General features: G+C 64.1%; 2 protein-coding genes across 5 annotated transcripts; both read left to right on the top strand.

Moving 5' to 3' along the window:
- The first annotated feature begins 422 nt into the window (after positions 1–422).
- SCRT1 (scratch family transcriptional repressor 1) lies at positions 423–8,382 on the top strand. Of its 3 annotated transcripts, none has more exons than XR_008509440.2 (3): positions 423–1,002; positions 2,937–5,238; positions 5,756–8,382. XR_008509440.2 is itself a non-coding variant. In XM_024251244.3 (2 exons), exons 1-2 carry the CDS (start codon positions 888–890, stop codon positions 3,866–3,868), a joined length of 1,047 nt encoding a protein of 348 aa, XP_024107012.1. In that variant the 5' UTR covers positions 423–887; the 3' UTR covers positions 3,869–8,375. The 3 variants fall into 3 exon arrangements, 1 of the variants encoding a protein (XP_024107012.1); XR_008509439.2 differs by having other exon boundaries at positions 5,455–8,375; XM_024251244.3 differs by having other exon boundaries at positions 2,937–8,375.
- A 1,462-nt stretch (positions 8,383–9,844) lies between these two features.
- DGAT1 (diacylglycerol O-acyltransferase 1) lies at positions 9,845–20,674 on the top strand. Of its 2 annotated transcripts, XM_024251032.3 has the most exons (17): positions 9,847–10,324; positions 15,357–15,444; positions 17,745–17,785; positions 17,893–17,978; positions 18,062–18,114; positions 18,321–18,426; positions 18,525–18,626; positions 18,718–18,792; positions 18,870–18,973; positions 19,065–19,103; positions 19,175–19,216; positions 19,299–19,343; positions 19,442–19,554; positions 19,635–19,700; positions 19,851–19,938; positions 20,046–20,108; positions 20,256–20,674. In XM_024251032.3, the coding sequence occupies exons 1-17, from the start codon at positions 10,125–10,127 to the stop codon at positions 20,409–20,411; spliced, it is 1,467 nt and encodes a 488-aa protein (XP_024106800.2). In that variant the 5' UTR covers positions 9,847–10,124; the 3' UTR covers positions 20,412–20,674. The 2 variants fall into 2 exon arrangements, with proteins under 2 accessions (XP_063583032.1, XP_024106800.2); XM_063726962.1 differs by lacking the exon at positions 19,065–19,103 and having other exon boundaries at positions 9,845–10,324.
- Positions 20,675–21,218: the final 544 nt, after the last annotated feature.

Genomic DNA, 21,218 nt, shown 5'->3' with positions numbered 1-21,218 from the left:
GGCTGCGGGCTCTGGAGGCCGGGCCCAGGAGCAGTCCGAGCGCCGAGCCCCGCCCCCGGAGCCCCGTCCCTCCCTCCCTCCCTCCCTCGGCCCGCCCTCCCTGCGTACCCCTCCCCCCAGGACCCCCGCCCCCCGCCCGCCGCCGCCGCCGCCGCCGCCGCCGCCGCCGCCGTCGCCACTGCCTCTCGCTCCGGCTGCAGAACAATAAAGCAAGCCTCCCAGAGACCCCCGCCGAGGACCCCTGCCCGGCGGCCAAACCCCCGCGGACCGCCCCTCTCCGCCCGCGCCGGTTGAGCGCGCCCGGGCGCTGGCCGCGGTGCTGCCCAGGCCGGCGCTGGCCGCGGTGCTGAAGCTGCCGGCGCTGCCGCTGCCGCCGCGTTCTCCGGGCCCGGCGCCGCCGCCCCCGGGGGCATGGGGGGCCGCTGACTGAGGCTCCGCCGCGGCGGCGGGGGGGGGGAGGGGAAGGGGGCCACCGAGCCGGGCCAGCCCTGCACCCACTCGCAGCCTCCAGGCCCGGGACGGAGCCGCTCCCCCCCTCTCCGCCCCCCCAGCCTCCTCCCCCGCCTGTCCAGGGGCGGCACTGCGGGCTGGGAAGCCGGGACCAGAGGAGGGAAGGAAGGAAGAGGAGAGGAGAGGAGAGAAGGAAGGAAGGATTGAAGGAAGGAAGGAAGGATTGAAGGAAGGAGGAAGAAGAGAGATCCGGAGGGGCAACGGAGGAGACGCAGGGCAGCAAGGAGAGAGGACACCACTCGCGCGGCAGCATCCAAAGGCCAGAGTGAGGACCAGTGCTGCCTCCGCCGCTCCTCGGATGGTGACGGGGCCCTGCCGCCGCAGCCCCCCCAAGCCCCGGCTCCGCAGGCCCACAGCGCCGGAGCCCCGCAGGAATCATGCCCAGGTCCTTCCTGGTCAAGAAGGTCAAACTTGACGCGTTCTCTTCGGCCGACCTGGAGAGCGCCTACGGACGCGCCCGCAGCGACCTCGGCGCGCCACTGCACGATAAAGGTGAGCGCTGGTCTGAGACCAGGGCGCGGGGCCTGGGGCTTTGCTGGAAGCGGTGGAGAGCCAGAGTGTGGGGGTGGAGGGCAGGGCCCGGGGAAACAGACTGAAGGGAACCAGAAAAGGCAAGAGTCTGTGGCTGGAGCCTGGACAGCAGAGGGGAGGAAGGGGAACACAGAGGCCAAGGCTGGGCAGGGAGAGTGTCGACGTTGGAGAGAGGGTGGGGAAGAGGATCAGGAATTGAGGTACCCGAACGCACACATGGACCCACACCCTGACCCATCCTGGGACAGACACAGCCGCATGGACGCTGCCATGACGGGACCCAGCCATGCCGGCACACACAGACCTACACTCAAGAGACCAGGGCCGCCTCGCCACCCTCTCCTCTTCCTTGGCTGCACCAGGACACCTGCTAGGGTTAGCTGGGGAATGCAGGGAGCTCCAGGGAGTAGGCAGGGGGTCCAATAGGGCCGCCCACCTGTCAGAGCAGAGGGCCAGCAGAGGCAGCAGCACTCTCTTCCCTGAAGCCTGGGTCAGGGAGAGGAAACAGGGAGGAGGCTGTGAGCAAGGGACGCCCAAGGTGTGGGAGGCAGGGGGAGGCTCTTTGTGTAAGGGTGCCCGAGTTCAAGGACAACTGTCAGCATGCAGGAGAGGGGGACGGGAGTGCCAGCAGCATGGGGTGGCAGAGCGAGTGTGACCTGCAGGAGTGTGAGCCTGTGTGGGTCCATGTGACTGTGTGTGGCCATGTGACCGTGTGCGCTTGTGTGTGACCCTGTGTGTGTGTGTGCTCGCCTGTGTGCCACTACATGGGACCATGTGACTCCGAGGCCACTGTGCACCATGTGACTGAGAGTGTGTCCGGGGTGACTGCATGTGTGACCCTGCGTGAGTGAGGAGGTGGTGAGTTCGGCACATCAGCATGCAGCCCACCCTGTGAGGGCACACAAGGGCTGATGATGCTGGGAGACTGGGTGTAGCCCTGAAGGAGCCAGAGCATCGCGAGGGGCGTGCATTTGTGACTTTGAGGTTATGAGGTCCATCTTGTGCCTGGGGAGCAACTGCAGCTACCGGTATAAGTGATGCCCTCCTGCAGCTCCTCCCTGTGAAAGTGGACGCCCTGGCCCTCTCTGCACTGTTCAGGGGCTTGGGAAGGCCCTGAAAGGGGTTAGGGTGTGAGCAGGAGAGGGCAATGTTGAACACGGTAGGACCCAAGGGTGCAGGATGGTGAGAGGGAGTTGGGGAGAGAAGCAGAGTGCGTGGAGGAGCAGTGAGGGCAGGGTCAAGTCCAGTGGGTGGCAGGAGAGCTGAGGGAGGTGCTGGTGAGGCCGGAGGGAACTGGGGGAGGGAGACGTCTTCAGGGCTTGTTGGAGGAACCAGAAGGCCAGAGGGGGTCAACATCCAAATGGAGCGCACGTTCTGCAGGTCAGGGGGAGAGCCGGCCAGGACCCCGGAGAGGCGGGACAGACGGGGTCCCTGGGCCGGCAGTCCTGGCTTTGTGCGCCGCGGGTCTGCAGTGTGTTGCATAATCAGGGAAAACTGCTGAAGTGGGGAGAACCCGAGGGGGAGGGGAGGGTGGGTGGGGGAGGAGGGAGAGGGAAGCGCCGCCCCTCCCCCCTGACCTTGAGGCTCCGCGGAAGGGGGGCAGCCGCGCCCGAAGACGCGCCTCTCTCCTCCTCTCTGCGAGGGTGGGGCGGCGGGGGCGGAGCCTGGCCCGGCCCTGTCTCATCCTCTCCTCCCCTCTCTTCCCCTCCCTGCTGTCTCCATCCTCCCTGCCCCGCGGTCCCTCGGCCCCCTCTCCTTTGTCCTCCTTCCTGTTCGCTTCTCTCCCGGACCCGGGTCTCCCGGTCCGCGTCTGCTGTCTCCTGCCCCCCCACCCCCCGTGTGTGTCCTGCCGCCGCCCCATTCCCTTCCCGCTGTCCGTCCGCCTCGGCCCGCAGGGTACCTCAGCGACTACGTGGGGCCCTCGTCCGTCTACGATGGCGACGCCGAGGCTGCGCTGCTCAAAGGGCCGTCGCCGGAGCCCATGTACGCAGCAGCTGTGCGTGGAGAGCTGGGTCCGGCGGCTGCAGGGTCTGCGCCGCCGCCCACCCCGCGCCCGGAGCTGGCCACCGCTGCGGGCGGCTACATCAATGGTGACGCGGCCGTCAGCGAGGGCTACGCGGCCGACGCCTTCTTCATCACCGACGGGCGCTCGCGGCGTAAGGCTTCCAGTGCCGGCGCTGCCGCCGCTCCCTCCACAGCCTCGGCGGCGGCCCCCGACGGCGACGCCGGAGGCGGGGGCGGGGCGGGCGGGCGCAGCTTGGGATCCGGGCCGGGGGGCCGGGGCGGCACGCGCGCGGGGGCAGGCACCGAGGCGCGCGCGGGGCCAGGGGCCGCAGGTGCTGGCGGCCGGCACGCGTGCGGCGAGTGCGGCAAAACATACGCCACGTCGTCGAACCTGAGCCGCCACAAGCAGACCCACCGCAGCCTGGACAGCCAGCTGGCGCGGCGCTGCCCGACGTGCGGCAAGGTGTACGTGTCCATGCCGGCCATGGCCATGCACCTGCTCACGCACGACCTGCGCCACAAGTGCGGCGTGTGCGGCAAAGCCTTCTCGCGGCCCTGGCTGCTGCAGGGCCACATGCGCTCGCACACCGGCGAGAAACCCTTCGGCTGCGCGCACTGCGGCAAGGCCTTCGCCGACCGCTCCAACCTGCGCGCGCACATGCAGACGCATTCGGCCTTCAAGCACTTCCAGTGCAAGCGCTGCAAGAAGAGCTTCGCGCTCAAGTCCTATCTCAACAAGCACTACGAGTCGGCCTGCTTCAAGGGCGGCGCCGGAGGCCCCGCGGCTCCTGCGCCGCCACAGCTCAGCCCTGTGCAGGCCTAGGGCGGCGGGGCCTCCCACAGCCAGGTCGGCTCTCAGCAATACGGCCCCCCAGGGAAGTCTTCGCTGGCGTCCGGGTGGAGGGGCCGGAGGGCGGGCCCCTCCTCACAGCAATAGGGGGAGGGGGGCCCGGTCCCACCCCGCCCCGCCCGCCAGGGGCCTTGCCGGCCCCTTCAAGCAATAGGGTCCCGAGGGGAGACCCACCCCGAGCCCCCTCCCCTCCCCTCCAGGGTGCCCCCGGCTTTCTCCCAGCAATAGGGTCGACGAGACCTAGAACCGAGCCTCATCTCCGAGTTGGGTCTCTGAAGACGGGGGTGAGGTGAGGTAGGGAGCGCCCTCCTTCTCCCGCCTCTGCGCCCTTGGATCGCGTCGCAGGGACTCAGGTCTTCCCCACCCCTTCCCAAGCCTTCTAGCGCAGGGCCTGCGGCCCAGACGTCCAGGGAGCCGGCCCCTCCCCGGCAGCAGGCCGGGGCGGAGCAGGAGCGGGCGGGCCTGCAGGGACGCCCCTGCCTCGCAGTCTTCGCGGAACTCCCGGGAGTGTTAGACGCGTTGTGGGTCGGGGAGAAGGGCGGACGGCGGCACCCCCTCCCTCGGGTTGCTTCTGGGGCCTCAGTCGGAGCCGCCCTCCTACCCTCGCCTCGCATCCTCTGCCAAATCCGAATTCTTCCAGCCCAGCTTCCCGGGCTCTGTCCTCCATATCGAATAATAATGACACATATCGAATCGCATGGACTTATCCGACCTCCTCAGACCCCGCTTCCGCCCTGCCCCGGGCCCCCACCCCCCCGTACCCCAGGCATTCGTGTTGGAGGACGGATTCCCGGGGCCGGCAGGCAGGCCTGGGCGCTGCCCTCTACACACCTCTGTCTTCGCTTTGCGGGTAAAGCCCCCTGGGGGGGTTGCGGACGCGTCGGGTTTCTTTCTTTCTGTATTTGTACGTTTTATTTATGAACGGATTGCACTCGGGTCAGGGAGGGGGCGCTGAACCCCCAGCTTGCCCGCCGACGCCGGGGGCTTGGGATGTCCGGGATTACTTTCCACGCCCCGAGGCCCGCCCCTAGCTGGGAGCCTCTAGGGAGCCTCAGGCCCCGCCTCTCCGAGGCAGGCCCCTCCCCTGAGACCCAGGCCCCGCCCCCACTCGGTTGCCAACTTTCGCCCGTCTATGCCAAAGCCTCGGCGGCGACCCAGCCCCAAGGGCCCGCCCCATTGGCCGCCGCCTTTGTGACGTCACTGCATGCAGCCCCACCCCTCCTCCCGATCCTACCCGGGGCTGCCCGCTCCCCCTCCCTCTTAGGTAGTCCGAAGCCGACTATAGAGCAATAATGCGCACTGCATGCGAAGCTGCCGCCGCCTCTAGAGTTACTGAGAATCAGGTATCCCCTCGCCCTACCCACCCCATAGGCCCCTAGATCAGGGACGCTGCGCGGGGCCGGCCGCGCAGACTTTCTCCCCACCCCTCCCCGACCCCCACGGCAGAGCCCGGCGGCTGTAATGGTTCCATGGGCGGGGGTGGGGTGGTTACACCCAAGACCTCTCCTTCAGTCATTAATCATTCACTGATCGTTCATTGAGCACCTACTATGTACCAGGCCAATTGCTGAGTCCGCCAGGAGCGCAGCCACCTGCTGGGAGGTGTGTTTGCAGGACAGGGGTCCAACCGGCTTGGGTGGGCCAGGGAAGAACGGCAGATGCAGAGAGACCAGGTCCCTGGGCTCAGATGCCCCCCACACTCCTCCCCATCTCAACCAGTCCCTGCTGGGTACAACTGGGCTCTACCTTTGAGTTAAGCCTTTTGGCTCCAGCTGAGGGGAACAGATCCAGGGATCCTGGGCCCCCACACAGGTGGCCACTTCTCTGATCCTCTGGCCAACACGCATCTGCCATGTCCAGCCAGGGGCAGAGCCATGGCTGGAGAAGAAGGTGCCAGCTGTTGCCTATGGTGTGGACAGCCTCACCCCCAGCAGCAAGCGTGGCTGCCCCCACAGGGATGACCCGCCGCTCTGCACAGCAGTGCCCACATCCAAACACCCTACACAACCAGGTGTGGTGCCTGCACAGCTCCCAAGCTGGGGCCTGCCCACCTGTGCCGCATGCACACGCACACACAGGCGCCCCCACCTCACCCCACCCCATACTCCTGTCTACCTACCTAAGGAGAAAGCTGGAGGGCTGTGGGCCCGTCAGGGTCTCCTGCTTCCCCCTACACCCCGCCGCCGTGGAAAGCCATGGGCCCCCTCCCGCCCCCATAACTAAGCAGCACAATAACCGACTTAGCGAATTCAGGTAGAAGGAACGTTTAGGTAGCACCTATTTTGTACTGATTCTACAAGTAGGGCCCGAGGTGCGGGGGCCCTCGGGTGGGGGCTGCGGCCGCCGGCCCGCCCGCCCCCACCCCCGCCTGTGCCCCGCCGCCTTGTACATATTCCCACCCGGAATAGGCCGGGATTTTTACTCGGGCCGTGCCCCTCTTCCGCCCCCATTTGGGGCCAGGCCGGCCGGACAGACGGACGGACGGACAGACCTCCTTCCTAAGCACAATAGCACCAGCTCCCTGGAGCACCGCACCTCCACAAGGAGAATAAATGCCACTCTTGATAGAATTTGGAGTGTCGGGCTGATGTGTCCTGGGCTGGGACCACGCTGTTGGGTGGCTGGGAGGGTCTTCCCAGTCTGGCAGTACCTCAGAGGCTGGTGCTGCAAGGGTCAGCCTGAGGCCTTTCACAAGACGGCCCTCTTCTTCCACTGGGGAGGGCAGGCTTGGCAGGCCCAACCACAGGAGCAGCAAGTCTGAAGGCAAAGTAGTTGGCATTTCCCCTGGGGTAGGTGGATCTGCTCTGCACCAGGAACAGGAGCACTAAGGGGCTCCAGTCTAAAGTCAGGCTGAGTGGGCAGGGTAGATATAGTAGGAGCTGCCGTTCCCCAGCCTGGGTGCCTTCACTCTTCTCTCCCTGAAGGAGCTTTACGCTGTGATGGAAAGCCTGACAGCCACCTCAAGCCCTCTGAGATGCTGTTGCAGGAAATGGGGACAGTGGAGAGTTTGAGGTCTGGCCCTTTTCCTGTGGCCTGCTGCCCACATTCTGACCCCCAGGCGTCCCAGATGTGCCCCCCCAGTGTCTGCGGATGCCTCCATGGATAGCTGGGTTGGACCGGTTCCAGGGAGGAGGTGCCCAGGGGGCAGAGAGGCTTCTGCAACCATCGCCCAAGGGCTCTAGACAGAGTGAGTAGTGGAGGAGATAAGGGACAGGGACCCTTTGCCCAGCAATGTCCCCTGGTAACCAGGTAGGCAGGCATGAGTTGAGAGGCCCAAAGTCTACGGGCACATACATTCAAACCAGGTCAGTCCTAGGTCCAGGGCCAGCAAAGCTGCCCACACCCTGGCAGGGACAGGGGACAGACCTGCCCAGACTCCACTGCAGTGGAGAGCAGGGGAACCAGGTCTGCAGCATGTCATGGCCTGTGTGCCTGGCACTGGGAGGGGCTGTGGTGCAGGTGGATGCTCTCTTTGGGAGAGCACTACCAGCGATGACAATGGCAGGCAGCAATGGCGGGGAGGAAGGCTCCTAGCCTCACTCCTTCCGAAGGACTCCAACAGCGAGTGGCTGTTTCCAGCAATGACAATGGCAGACAGCAATGGCCGGGAGGAAGGCTCCTAGCCTCACTCCTTCTGAAGGACTCCAACAGCGAGTGGCTGTTTCTACTTCTCCAGGATTCTGATGCGTACAGTGGGTAGAAGGATGGAGGTGGCCTCCCTGAGGCCTGGGATGAGTTTGACCCCCCAGTTCCTCCCAGCCACGAACACAACCTTCCCTCTGAATGAGTGGCATGGGCCACAGACCACCACTGGCTGTGAACTCTCCTGGGACCCTTGCTTCTCACAGGCCTTCTTGACCCACCCATGGCCCTCTAGGCCCTGGGGTCAGCCTGAGGCCCCAACCCACTTCCGGCCCTTTATTCCACTAGCCCTGGAAGGCAACTTGCTTCAGGCTTGGGCCCCCTCATTTGTTGCTGCCCCCAGCAGGGTGATATGCATCATGCTTTCCTCGATGACCCAGCCATACACACCCTTGTCCCCAACCAACCTCACCTACCCTGACCATTCCCCTCACCCTAGATCCTAGGGTACAGGGCCTGCCTGGCCACAGAGTGTGTCTGCCAGCGACTGCAATCAACAAATGAATATTCTGGGAGACTGGGTAGGAGATGGGGCTGGTCCTGACCGACCAAGGCCCATGTGTGAGGGGCTCTGGGGTCCAGTGAGGGCGGCCCCACTCAGCAGGCTACACAAAGGGCATCTGCCACTAACTCCAGCCTGCCTGATATCTGGCTGGCAGCAACCCACAGTGGCCTGTGGTGACAAGAATATGTTACCGGGGGGCAACCAAGGGGGCAGCCCTGCTGGCCACTGTTGGTGGAGATGGTGGAAGAGGACAGAGCTCAGAGGGGAAGCTGTGACCAGCCCACAGGAGAGGACCCCACCTCAGGAGGAGCACCTGTTTGCTTCCAGAGAAGCGCTGCTTGCCCCTGCTCACCCCAGAGGAATGAAGGTGTTTCTAGAGTCAGAGTCCTCAGTGAACCCTGGCATCCTGAGATCCAGGATGTTCTCACTCCATGCTCTGTACAATATGCACACCAAGCCAAGGTGGGCCGCAACTGTGGCTGTTACAGTTGATTAGTTGCTTCATTTAACATAAAAGATGTCTGGGGCAGCGGCTCATACTTGTAATCCCAGCACCTTCAGAGGCCGAGGTGGGAGGATTGCGCGAGGCCAGCAGTTCAAGACCAGCCTGGGCAGAATAGCGAGACCCCCGTCTTTAGAAAAAATAACAGACCAGGCGCAGTGGCTTGCGCCTATAATCCCAGCACTTTGGGAGGCCGAGGTGGGCGGATCACGAGGTCAGGAGATCGAGACCAGCCTGGCCAATATGGTGAAAGCCCGTCTCTATTAAAAACACAAAAATTAGCTGGGCGTGGTGGCACACGCCTGTAGTTCCGGCTACTTGGGAGGCTGAGGCAGGAGAATCGCTTGAACCCAGGAGGCAGAGGTTGCAGTGAGACGAGATCGCGCTACTGCACTCCAGCCTGGCGACAGAGCGAGACTCTGCCTCAAAAAAAGATAAAAGAAAACAACAAAAAACAACAGGGCGCTTGCACAGGCCGTGCAAGTGCACAGAAGCCTCTTGAGTCCCGGCGATCCAGCGGCCCAGACTTCTGACATCCTGGAGAGGCTGGCCCACGTTGGAAACTGGGAGGCCCTGAGAGTTGAGGGACGTGGAGCTACTTGTGGAGGGAGTGGGTGGGCCGAGAAGACACCACCAAGGGGCCTGCGCCCTTGCCCTCGCCCTCCTCTCACCGGGCTCTGCAGGCGGGGAGGTGGAGAGCCTGGGAGTCGCGTGCAAGGCAGGCGTCCCGGTGACGCAGGGCCTGGTGCATTTCTCCAGCTTGGTCTTCTGACCTGGCCCTTGTCTGACGCCCCCCTAAGGCGAAGAAAAGCAGGTTCCTGCCGGGATAACCAGAGGGCTCGCGGAGCACAAGCGCGCCAGGGACGTTACTGTAAGCTGCGCGCGCAGAAACCAACGCGCTGGGTGGCGGGCGACGCGAGCCGCCGCGGACACCGGCCCGGGCAGCTGGACCGTGGCGCACTAGGCGCTTCCTAAATGATCGCCCCGAGTGACTCGCCGAGACCCCGCGTGTACACAAGTGGGACGAGGGGCGGGCGCACAGCGGCCAGGAAGCCGGGACCCAGCGCACCCCTCAGCGGACCATCCCGCTCCGTGGGGCGAGACAGGACCCCGGGACCACGCGGGGGAGATGCGAGGTCCGTTCCCGCTGCGCGCACTTGCGGCCCGCAGCCCGTGGAGCGACCACGGCTCCCAGGGTACTCCGCGCCGGTGCGTCCGCGACGACTACGACTCCCAGGGTGCTCTGCGCCGGCGCTCCCGCGGCGACTACGACTCCCAGGGTGCTCTGCGCCCCGTCAGCCTCTCCAGGCCCCGCCTCAGGTCGGCCGCGGACTACAAATGGATGTGAGAGGCGGCCATCCATTAGTTAGCGGCTCCGGAGCGACGCGGCCGTTGTCCTTGAGGCCGACGGGCCCGACGCGGGCGGGTCGAACGCGCCGGTGGGGCGGGCATCCGGGCTACGGCGGCCGGCAGGGGGCGGTGGAGGCCTTTGTCGAGGGCCCGGAGGTGGGGCCGCGCGCCTCGGGCGCTACGAACCCGGCGGGCCTAAGCTTGGCTGCGGCCAGGTGCTGGCTGAGGCCATGGGCGACCGCGGCGGCTCCCGGCGCCGGAGGACAGGGTCGCGGCCCTCGAGCCACGGCGGCGGCGGGCCTGCGGCGGCGGAAGAGGAGGTACGGGACGCCGCTGCGGGCCCCGACGTGGGAGCCGCGGGAGACGCGCCAGCCCCGGCCCCCAACAAGGACGGAGACGCCGGCGTAGGCAGGGGCCACTGGGAGCTGAGGTAGCGGAGCGCCTGACCCCCTAACCTCTGACCCAAGGGCCCCGCGACTTTCCGGGGTTGGCCGAAGTGCGAGCTCCGAGTCCGAGAACATGGGCCCTGGGCTAAGCGGGGATTGGTCTGCCCTATGGGCCCTGTGGGGAAACTGAGGCTTGGCGGGGAGAGTCTCCTGACAAGGTCACTGGGTAGGGGCTCTGGAGCTGGCCTTGGCCAGGCAGAGGGGAGCCGGCAGGTGTCCCGCATTCAGATCCTCTTGGGTCTGTGCATCCTCAGGGGCTCCTGAGGAGTTTTTCGAGGGGCGGGCTGGTGGGGGCCCGGCCCTGGACAGTGTCCCCTTATCTGGAAGGAGTCAGATAAGATCTGGGCAGTTTGTGGTGATGGGTTCCTTCTTGGTGCTATGAGCGGTGCCTTGCGGGTAGGAAAGGCTCCCAGAGGAGGGCTGGCCTGCCAGGAAGGGGGCCAGAGGAGCCCAGGCCTGTCCGAGGACAGGGGAATCAGCAGCTGCCCCGGACAAGGGGCAGTGTAAGAGGCGTTCTTGTCCTTGCAGACCCTCCTGAGAGAGGCTGCGTGGCCCATTCATTTCTCCAGTGGTTAGGCTGGCCTGGAGCCCTGCTGATGTTGCCAGAACCAGCGTCTGTTGTAGGGATAGAGAGTTGGGTTCTGTGTTGGGACTTCCATCCTCCAGGTGGGGAGTGGGGTATGGGGGTGGTGGACACACTTGCAGGCGTGTGCCCTGCTCAGCTGGATGACTGACAGAGAGGGGTGGAGGGAGAGAACCATGGCCAATGGGAAGGACTTGGCCAGCCTGGGCATTGGCTTCCTCCTCCAAGCTGGCCTTGAGCAATCCCCTTGCCACCCTCCATCCCCCCTTTATGGCCTTTACCCTAGCCCAGGGGCCCTCAGGGGCTTTGTTTTAGAGGGCAGCTGAGGGCCTAGAGGTTATCAAGGCGGAAGTGGGCTTATTTTGGACATGTAGTTGCCAATGATTTGCTCTCTCAGTGAGCAAGAGCGGAGCTTTCCTTCACGGGGCACCATGGGGAGGGGGTCGGGGGAGGGCAGGCACTGTCGTGGCCCTCAGGGTGCTCAGTTCATCTGGGAGATAAGATAACCTCAGCAAGAGTCAGGCATGGAGCAATGTGGACAAAGGTCGGGCACGGAGCCCATGAAGGCGCCGTGGGGAGGAGGGTGGCCCTCCTGAGAGGGGTGCTTGCCTGCTGTGGGCCTGGGGTGTTGGTGAGGGAGGCTGGCCTAGGCACCTCCTGCCTGAAAAGGGGGTGTGGCTCCTGGAGTTACTCTCTTTCCAGGAGGCAGGGGGATGGCTACATGACCTGTGGAGGACATGGGAATTGAGATTTCTTTTTTTTTCTTTTTTTTTTTGAGACTAGTTTTGCTCTTGTTGCCCAGGCTGGAGTAAGATGGCACAGTCTTGGCTCACTGCAACCTCTGCCTCCCAGGTTCAAGTGATTCTCCTGCCTCAGCCTCCAGAGTAGCTGGGATTTCAGGCGCCCACCACACCCGGCTAATTTTGTATTTTTAGTAGAGATGGGGTTTCTCCATGTTGGTCAGGCTGGTCTCGAACTCCTGAACTCAGGTGATCCACCTGCCTTGGCCTCCCAAAGTGCTGGGATTACAGGTGTGACCCACCGCGCCCGGCCGGGAATTGAGATTTTTTTTAGTGTGAGATGAGGGTAGTCCCAGCTTTGGGCCAAGCTGCCACCCGGGGGTAGGCAGGGGAGAGCAGTCACCTTCCTGCTTTGCAAACCAGCAAGATTTTCCTGTACTTCTGCTGGTGTGGGATGGGTGCAGAGCTCGTGGGAGAGGCCTGGTGAGTCCCTGTCCCTGCCATTGAGGTCAGGTCTTCTTGGGAAGAGGGGCAGTAGATGGCAGAGGTGAGGCCTTCCTGGGGCTGGAGGCTGAGACCGAAAGTCTGTCTGCTCCTGGGTCTCCAGGACTTGCAGGCCATGTGCGCTTGTCCCTCAGACCTAGGGATGCAGCAGGGCTCGGGGCCCACTGGCTGTGGACACTGGACTCTTCTCCCTGCTGTCTGGGTCAGGCCTTGCTCTGCCTGCCCTCCTGGGACTTGGCCTCTAGCGCACCCCCTTGTCAGCCTCACAGCCTCCCCTCCCTCCAGCTTCCTGCTGCTCTTGGCCCAGCCCAGCCTTTCCTCTCCCGCTTCCTCATTACTTCTTGAGCTCGTGCCTCCTCCCCCTCACGGCCACTTCCTGCTCACCTAGGGCTGGGCTCTGGGTGTGAGCTCCTTTCTTCCGGCCCCGTGGCAAGGTGAGGCTGTGTGGCAGGCAGGAGAGGGCACCCCTTTCGGCTCTGCCTGTGGCTCGCTCCTGCCAGGCTCTTTGCACACACCCACCAGCCCTCTGCTCACAGGCACCCCAGTTGGGGCCATCCGGTTTCTGGCTTCTCCAGGGTGTTTTGTCCCTGAGGTGTCCTCTCTGACTCTTCCTTTCTCTCTCCAGCAGGGCCTGCGAGGTGCAGGGAGCCTGCCCCAACCATCTTGAACCCAGGCCCAGCCCAGAGGCCACAGTGGAGGAGGCGGCAGCGAGCAGAGCTGGACTCTGCCCCCTCCTCATTGTGCTTGGCCCTGGAGCTGCACTGTGTGCGCCCCAAGTGTGGGACTCACTGGGACCTGTGCATTTGGACACACTTTGAACCTGGAGACAGGGTGGCGGGTGGGCATGTGCCAAGGTCTCAATGTTGCTGTGACACTGAGAGGATCCTGCTGGATGGGTGGGCCTGGGGGCTGCAGGAGGGAGGGCAGGCTGCTCCGAGTCTTCTTGGACTAGGGAGTGGGTGTAGGGACAGCTGGAAGGTGCAGAGGCTTGGGCAGACCCTCCAGTCGGTGAGAGGGTGATAAAGGTGCTCTGGGCACAGGGGCAGATCCCGCCTCCCCATGCCGCTCCATGCAGCCTGCCCTCTAGCCCACAAGCCGCTGGCTGCACTGGCTGCTTGGAGCTCTGTGGGTACTGGGGGACCCGGCTTCCTCCTCATGGGGGCCTGTGAGGGGTAGGGGTAGCGCAGTGGGGGTGCTGCCTCCGGGTGGGGCCGGTCAGGCCTGTGAAGGGCCTGAGGCAAGGCTGTGGCTGGGTTGAGGAAGGCCTTGGAAGCCTGTCAAGGGGCCCCTGAGAAAGCTTGTGTAGGATTGTCTGCAGTGAGCTTTGGGAAGCACCGCCCTTTCCCGACTGTTTTCACCTTGGAGATGGGCACGGATAAAGCCAGCATGCTGTCCTTGGTGGCTCAAGGGGGCAGGGGTCACACTGTTGTGAAACAGCTGTTGTTGGCAGGTTGTGGCACAAGAAGGCCAACCCTGAGGCTTGGGATGGTTCTGTTGAAAACAAATGGGCTTGAACTTGGGGAAGAGGGGGCAGTGGAGAGGCCCCCAGACAGACAGCCCAGAGAGGCTGCTGGGCAGTTGGGCCTCGTGCCCCTGCTCCCGTCATGGTGCTGGGGCTCTGGCGGTGTCCACACCCAGCCTCCTGGTTGTGGGCAGGCAGTGAGTGGAGTAGGCTGGGGAGATGAGCCAAGGGCCGTGGTCAGTTGGGAAGGCAGCTGCCAACTTGGGGAGGAGGGAGGCTCAGGTGGAGACCACAGCCTCACTACATGGCCCAAGATGGACCTGGTGGGTGGACACAGGATGCTTAGGCTGGAGCTGGGAGAGGCAGGGGCTGGGTGAAGCTGCCTGCCCCTGTGTTCCAGTCTAGATGGGCAGAGGGAAAGGTGTGAGCATCCTCCCTGGCTGGGGGTCTTGGGGGCTAGTGTAGACTTGTCCAGGAACTGTGTAGGTGTAGACGGGGCAGGTGTTGCACCAGCCTTGGTCTTGGGGGGCAAAGGTTGGGCTTGTTGGCATTGCCTCTCTGCCTCCCTGGCCCTTTGCCTCCTGGGCAGGGCTGTCTGACTGCTGACCCCAATCCTAGCCAGCTTGCCTTGGGCGCCCTGAGGGCGTCTGCCTCATGGGGCTCCTGCCATCGCTCTCAGGCCCACTCTCCCTGCCTAGGGGCTCTGAGGGGCAGATGTGCGTGTGTGGGAGGGAAAGGGAGGCTCTGGCCTCTCCTCTTACAAAGTTGAGGACTTGCTCAATGCTGTGTGTGGTGTCCTGGTGGCACGGCAGATGGGGGGTGAGGCGGGCTTGCAGCTAGTGTATATGAGCCAGCACTGCTTCCTAGGACGTGTGGGGACTGGCCAAGCTCCTGCTGTCCTTGTCCTAGCTATATGGCAGTCCCTCTATTGGGCTGGGTGCCCTCTTCCACCTGTGCAGTATGCTGAGGACCAGGCAGGGTCTGCCTGTGCCCCTCCAGCGCTGGTTGGGAGATCATAGGTGGGCGCCTGCCTCTGTTGGAAGCCTCTCGGCCAGCAGGCACCTTGTCCCCGGTGGGTTCCTTTCAGCCCCCTCAGCCTGGGCTGGAACACATCACAAACAAGTGGAGGCTACACCGGCACACGAGGGCTGGATCCCTGCCTCTGGGAAAGTGCATGTCAGGCTGGTGTGTGGCTGGCACTTGGCCTGCCTTTGCCAGTTTGAGCCTGCACATCCAAGTGTGGGGACCCCTTGGCTCCCGGGTGCTGGGATAGGCCAACTGAATAGGGTGGACTCAACACTCACCACTTGGTCCCCGCAGTGCTGGGCATTGCCCCCTGTTCCATCCCCAGATTGGACCCTGCTTGTGGCCCCAGTGCTAGTCCACAGCCAGAGTGCATGGCAGTGGCCAGAGGCCTCTGGAGAGTGAGGCCTGGAGTGTCCAAGCTCCATGTAGGTCCAGTCCGGGCAGGGCCAGCTGAGCTTGCTTCTGACCCTGACGTGCTCTTCCCACTGCCTGGAGGTGCAGGTTCTGGGGGTCCTGAGAGCTTTGCCCACTGTAGGTCTTGAGGCCACAGTGTGGCTCTGACTGGCTTCTCCTCCTGGTTGTAAATAAGGAGTGGGGCCTGAGGGCAGACGAGGACACGGGGGTGGGGGCCTGGATCCTGCGGGGGCGGCCCTGCCCTGCTGGTGCCCACTCAGGGGGTGCTTGTGTTGTGCTCTTGTCAGGTGCCATCGCCTGCAGGATTCTTTGTTCAGCTCTGACAGTGGCTTCAGCAACTACCGTGGCATCCTGAACTGGTGTGTGGTGATGCTGGTGAGTGGGACGTGGTGTTGGGAGCAGATCTAGGTCCAGGTGGGGCTCTGCCCCAGGCTGGCCTTTGCCTGAGAACAGGCTCTGCCACCCAGGGTGTCGGGGCTGGAGCCCCTGTGGGCTGGGGTGTGTGGAGCAGGCTGCACCTCTATGTGGCCGCCAGCACTGGACTGTTGGGGAGGGGAGTGGCAGTGGCTGCCCCTGCTGTGGTCACTTGGGCGCCCATGTACCACATACTTGCTGCTTCCCATTGGATCCCAGGAGAGCCCTGCAGATGTGGTGTGGGCGTGGGGAGGCCGAACAGTGCCTGGCTGGAGCCTGTGTGTTGTGAGCTGGGCCTGAGGGGTGCAGGGCCTCCATGGAGGGCAGGGTGGAGGGGTCTTGCCCTGGGCTGGTGGGAGAGTGGACTGCATGCTCTGTGGACACAAGGCCTCTCTGGCAGGGGATGTGAGAAGAGCTTCCTGTGCTATGCCACATGGCCTGTGTGGGTATGGAGCCCTGCAGGCCTGGCCACCACTCTGCATTCCTCCTGGCCCCTTTCCTCAGCTGTGGGTCCTAGGAGCCCCCCAGGAAGGTGATTAGATGGAGCCCTGTGCCACGTCCAAGGCCTGCTGCCTCTGGGCCTGGTTCCCACTGGTACTTCGTGGGGTGAGGCTGCCAGCCCCACCCCAGAAACAGTTGGAGTCTAGGGCTCAAAGGGGCATCTGCAGGGCAGGTTGGGGACAAGGGCTATCTGGGCCCAGCCTCCCCCACTCAGGGCTGATGTGGCTCGAGGCCTTTGACCTTCACCCAGGTGTGTCTGTCTCTGGCCTTGGGTGCTGCTCCTGTGGCTACCCACGTGGAAGGGGCTCCACGCACATCCACATCCCCCACCGCCCATGGTCCTAGGTTCCCTGGGGGTGGCCAGCTGTGGAGGCCCACGAGTCCTGGTGGCTGAGAAGCTGGCCAGGCAGGAGGACAGTGGGCCCAGCGCCAGCCCAGCACTCAGGAGACACAGGCCATTCCTGGCCCAGGCTGGGCCTTGTGCAGCCCAGCACTCAGGAGACGCAGCCCATTCCTGGTCCAGGCTGGGCCTTGTCCAGCCCAGGCAGCACTGTGTGTTCTCCCCAACCCCTTGGGCCTGCCTGGCCCTTTGGCCCAGCCCTGAAGCCTTTTCCCTGCTTTGGCTCCCCCATGCCCCCACCCCGGGCACGTGTCCTGCTCTGGGCTGCTTGTTGCATTCCTTCTGTGGCCTGGGCCTGGAGGTGGGTACCGTCCATTGGCAGCTTTGGCGCCTGCCTGCTGGCAGCCCTCAGGAGAGGCCGGTGACAGTGTGGGCCACATGTGTCCGTGCAGAAGGCCTGCGTGTCAGCCCTACGGCCGGGGGAGGCAGGGCAGTAGCCCTTGTGTCTCTGAAGCAGTCTTCTCTCTCATGAAGCCTTCCCTGATCATCCAGGCAAGAGACCCTCAGTGTTCCCTTTGCCAGCGACCCTCTTCCCCAGCACCAGTTCACTGCCGCATGAGGCCTGAGCTCTGGGTGGTCAGCCAGGTCTGTGGCATTGGGGCCCAGCTCATGGAGGTGTTGGTAGTGCTTGTAAGATGGAGGAGGTTCCTGTCCCTGCAGAGGGAGGCCAAGCACCCAACTCCAGGCTAGTCCCAGGAGCCTTTTTCCATGGGGGCTCAGTCCTGGGAAGTTGCTTTGGAGCCAAGTGTCCAAGGCTTGGAGGGCTGCAGGAAGCAGAAGAGGCAGGCGGGACACAAGCCTTGGGAAGCACTCCAGGCCCAGCCCCCCTTGTGACACAGCTGGGCACTGCTCCTGCAGAGAAAGAGTAGACGACTCCCCCTCTTCAGCCTGAGCCACCAGTAGGGACCGGTTCCTTGGGGCTCAGCCGTGGGCAGGCCTCCCTGGGCAGGCCTGTAGTCTGGGGCTGTCTCTGTGGTGTGGTTGGCTGTGGGAGCCTTGGGTCCCTCACTGGCTCGGCTCAGCAGGAGGGATGTGAGCAGCTCAGCAGCTGGTTTTTCTGCTCCTGAAGACCCAGGCGTCTGGCAGGGTTGGTTGGTCTGGCCGGTTGGTTCCCTCCATGCGGGACCCTCTGGTGTGATGGGGACAGGGAGGGACTTCCCCTTACCCAGCACTGGTGTTGACTGAGGTAGGTGCTGAGTCTTGGAGCTTGGCATGGAGACCAGACAGGGCTGGGTCTGCAAGCCTGAGGCTGCCGCCCTGAGCTTGGGCTGGGACGTGCCCAGAGGTGTTGGGAGGATCTGGGGTGAGTACCCTGTGGCCAGGACTAAAGGGGCTGCACCCTCCTGTCCATCCCTCGCAGATCTTGAGCAATGCCCGGTTATTTCTGGAGAACCTCATCAAGTGAGTGCCTTTGCCAGGTCCCACCCCTGCCCCACCCATGGCCTGTCCAGGCCCCGCCCCACAGCCCCACCTGCCACCCACTCAGGCCCCCATCCCTCCACCCCCAGGTATGGCATCCTGGTGGACCCCATCCAGGTGGTTTCTCTGTTCCTGAAGGATCCCTATAGCTGGCCCGCCCCATGCCTGGTTATTGGTGAGCTGGGCTCTGAGGAGGGCCTCGGGTGGGGATCAGGCTGACGTGGCCCTCAACCTGCCTCTTGGTGCTTCTGTCCACAGCGGCCAATGTCTTTGCTGTGGCTGCGTTCCAGGTTGAGAAGTGCCTGGCGGTGGTAAGCAGTGCCCCTCACCTCCGTGTGTGCTCACCCTGCTGTGTGCGCTCCCCCTGCTGTGTGCGCTCCTGGGAGGAGCTGCTCCCCAGGCCTGGCAGCCCTCCCCCAGGCAATGGGAGCCCTGGTTGAGTGCGCTGCTCCCCAGGCCTGGCAGCCCTCCCCCAGGCAATGGGAGCCCTGGTTGAGTGCTCTGCTCCCCACTCCAGGGTGCCCTGACGGAGCAGGCGGGACTGCTGTTGCACGTGGCCAACCTGGCCGCCATTCTGTGTTTCCCAGCGACTGTGGTCTTACTGGTTGAGTCTGTCACTCCAGGTGCGCCCCCATCCCACCCTGCCTGTCTGTCTTGGGCCGGCCACGGGCATGGCCTCTGGCTGTGGCCCTGTGGAGGCCTGAGTCCACCTCTCCTGCAGTGGGCTCCCTGCTGGCGCTGATGGCGCACACCATCCTCTTCCTCAAGCTCTTCTCCTACCGCGACGTCAACTTGTGGTGCCGCAGGGCCAGGGCCAAGGCTGGTGAGGGGCTGCCGGGGGCTGGGGCTGCCCGCTGGGGGGCTGGGCAGCAGCAGGGCCCCACCACCCCCCTTCCACTCTGCTGTGCTCGTAGCCTCTGCAGGGAAGAAGGCCAGCAGTGCTGCTGCCCCGCACACCGTGAGCTACCCGGACAATCTGACCTACCGCGGTGAGGACCTCTGTGGGGCTGAGGTGCGGGGGACAGGCTGGGCCTGTTCTGGCACCAACCCCCCATTCCCATTCCAGATCTCTACTACTTCCTCTTCGCCCCCACCTTGTGCTACGAGCTCAACTTTCCCCGCTCTCCCCGCATCCGGAAGCGCTTTCTGCTGCGACGGATCCTTGAGATGGTGAGGTTGGGGGCTGGGGGCAGCCACTGGAGGCTGGGGGGCCTTCAGGCTAGCCAGGGCCTCAGCTGGCTGCTCTCTGGTTCCCCCCCAGCTGTTCTTCACCCAGCTCCAGGTGGGGCTGATCCAGCAGGTAAGTGGGGTAGGGCAGGGCTGGGTGCAGCTGGGCACGGTTGGGAGCTGACATGGTGCCCTCCTTTGCAGTGGATGGTCCCCACCATCCAGAACTCCATGAAGCCCTTCAAGGTGAGTGGCTCAGGTGCTCTTGCAGCTGGGGTGGTAAGGGAGTGACCGGGAGCATGGCTAGCTGAAGGGCTTGTTTCTGCAGGACATGGACTACTCACGCATCATCGAGCGCCTCCTGAAGCTGGCGGTGAGTGCGGACAGGTGGCGCATGCACGGGACAGGAGGGGACGGTGGCATGTGGGGGAAGGTTCTAGAACTTGGTGCCCACCCCCACCCCCCTGCCAGGTCCCCAACCACCTCATCTGGCTCATCTTCTTCTACTGGCTCTTCCACTCCTGCCTGAATGCCGTGGCTGAGCTCATGCAGTTTGGAGACCGGGAGTTCTACCGGGACTGGTGGTGAGTGGCCCTGGGGTGTCCCTGGGGGCTGGGATGGGCCATGGTGTGCTCTGATCCCCCTGTGGTCTCTTGGCCCCTAGGAACTCCGAGTCTGTCACCTACTTCTGGCAGAACTGGAACATCCCTGTGCACAAGTGGTGCATCAGGTAGGTGAGGTGTGTGTGTGTGATGTGGAACATGGCTGTGAACCTGACCCCTTTCCACACTCCCCCTCTGCAGAAACCACGTGGTGTGTGCGTGTGAATGTGGAACATGGCTGTGAACCTGAACCGCTTTCCATGCCCCCTCCTCTGCAGGCACTTCTACAAGCCCATGCTTCGACGGGGCAGCAGCAAGTGGATGGCCAGGACAGGGGTGTTCCTGGCCTCGGCCTTCTTCCACGAGGTCAGTGCTCTGTGGGGGCATCCTGCCTCATCCCTGGGCAGGGGTATGCCCACAGCAGGGACGGCTGACGCCCCACTCCCTGACATCCTCTCTCCCTCCCATCTTAGTACCTGGTGAGCGTCCCTCTGCGAATGTTCCGCCTCTGGGCGTTCACGGGCATGATGGCTCAGGTGAGCGACCCCCACGTGGCCTCTCACTTGCCCATTTACCCCGCGCCTGAACCCCTGGGCTGACCCCCCCTCCGCCATGCCCGTGGACCCTGAAGCCCCCAGCCCTGTGGTCACCATGGCCGACTGACTTGGCCCCTCATTCCCCAGATCCCACTGGCCTGGTTCGTGGGCCGCTTTTTCCAGGGCAACTATGGCAACGCAGCTGTGTGGCTGTCACTCATCATTGGACAGCCAATAGCCGTCCTCATGTACGTCCATGACTACTACGTGCTCAACTATGAGGCCCCAGCGGCACAGGCCTGAGCTGCACCTGAGGGCCTGGCTTCTCACTGCCACCTCACACCCGCTGCCAGAGCCCACCTCTCCTCCTAGGCCTCGAGTGCTGGGGATGGGCCTGGCTGCACAGCATCCTCCTCCTGTCCCAGGGAGGCCTCTCTGCCCCTATGGGGCTCTGTCCTGCACCCCGCAGGGATGGCGACAGCAGGCCAGACACAGTCTGATGCCAGCTGGGAGTCTTGCTGACCCTGCCCCGGGTCCGAGGGTGTCAATAAAGTGCTGTCCAGTGACCTCTTCAGTCTGCCAGGGGCCTGGGGCCTGGTGGGGGGTATGGCCACACCCACAAGGGTGAGTGCCAGAGCCGTGTGGATAGCTGTTCCAGGGGCCAGGAGGCCTGAGGGTCCCAGGACCTGCCGGGGAGAAGCAGCTCCACTGCAGCAGGGCGGGCATGGCCGGTAGGGGGAGTGCAAGGCCAGGCAGACGCCCCCATTCCCCACACTCCCCTACCTAGAAAAGCTCAGCTCAGGCGTCCTCTCCTGGTGCTACTCCTGCTGGGTGTGGGGGAATCAGCACTCTGGCCCTGAGTGCAGGATGGTCAACTTGCACCCACCATGCTCAGCTTCAGCTTGGGAAGAGGTCGCCCTGGGTTTGCTGGAAGTGGGCTCCAGCCAGGATGGCCCAGGGATGGGCAGTCCACAGGGCCTTTCTGGTGTGGGTCTGGTGAGCCGACGGGCTACGGTACACAATGGCTATGTCCATGGCTATTTGCCTTGGGGCAGGGCTCGGGTTGGCAGCCTCTTTCCTTCACATGGAACCTGGGCAGACAGGTGGGCT

The sequence above is a fragment of the Pongo abelii genome, chromosome 7, assembly GCF_028885655.2.
Source record: "Pongo abelii isolate AG06213 chromosome 7, NHGRI_mPonAbe1-v2.0_pri, whole genome shotgun sequence".
Taxonomy (NCBI): Eukaryota; Metazoa; Chordata; class Mammalia; order Primates; family Hominidae; genus Pongo; species Pongo abelii.
The sequence above is the reverse complement of the archived record's forward strand: the minus strand, read 5'-3'. Positions and strand labels throughout refer to the sequence as shown.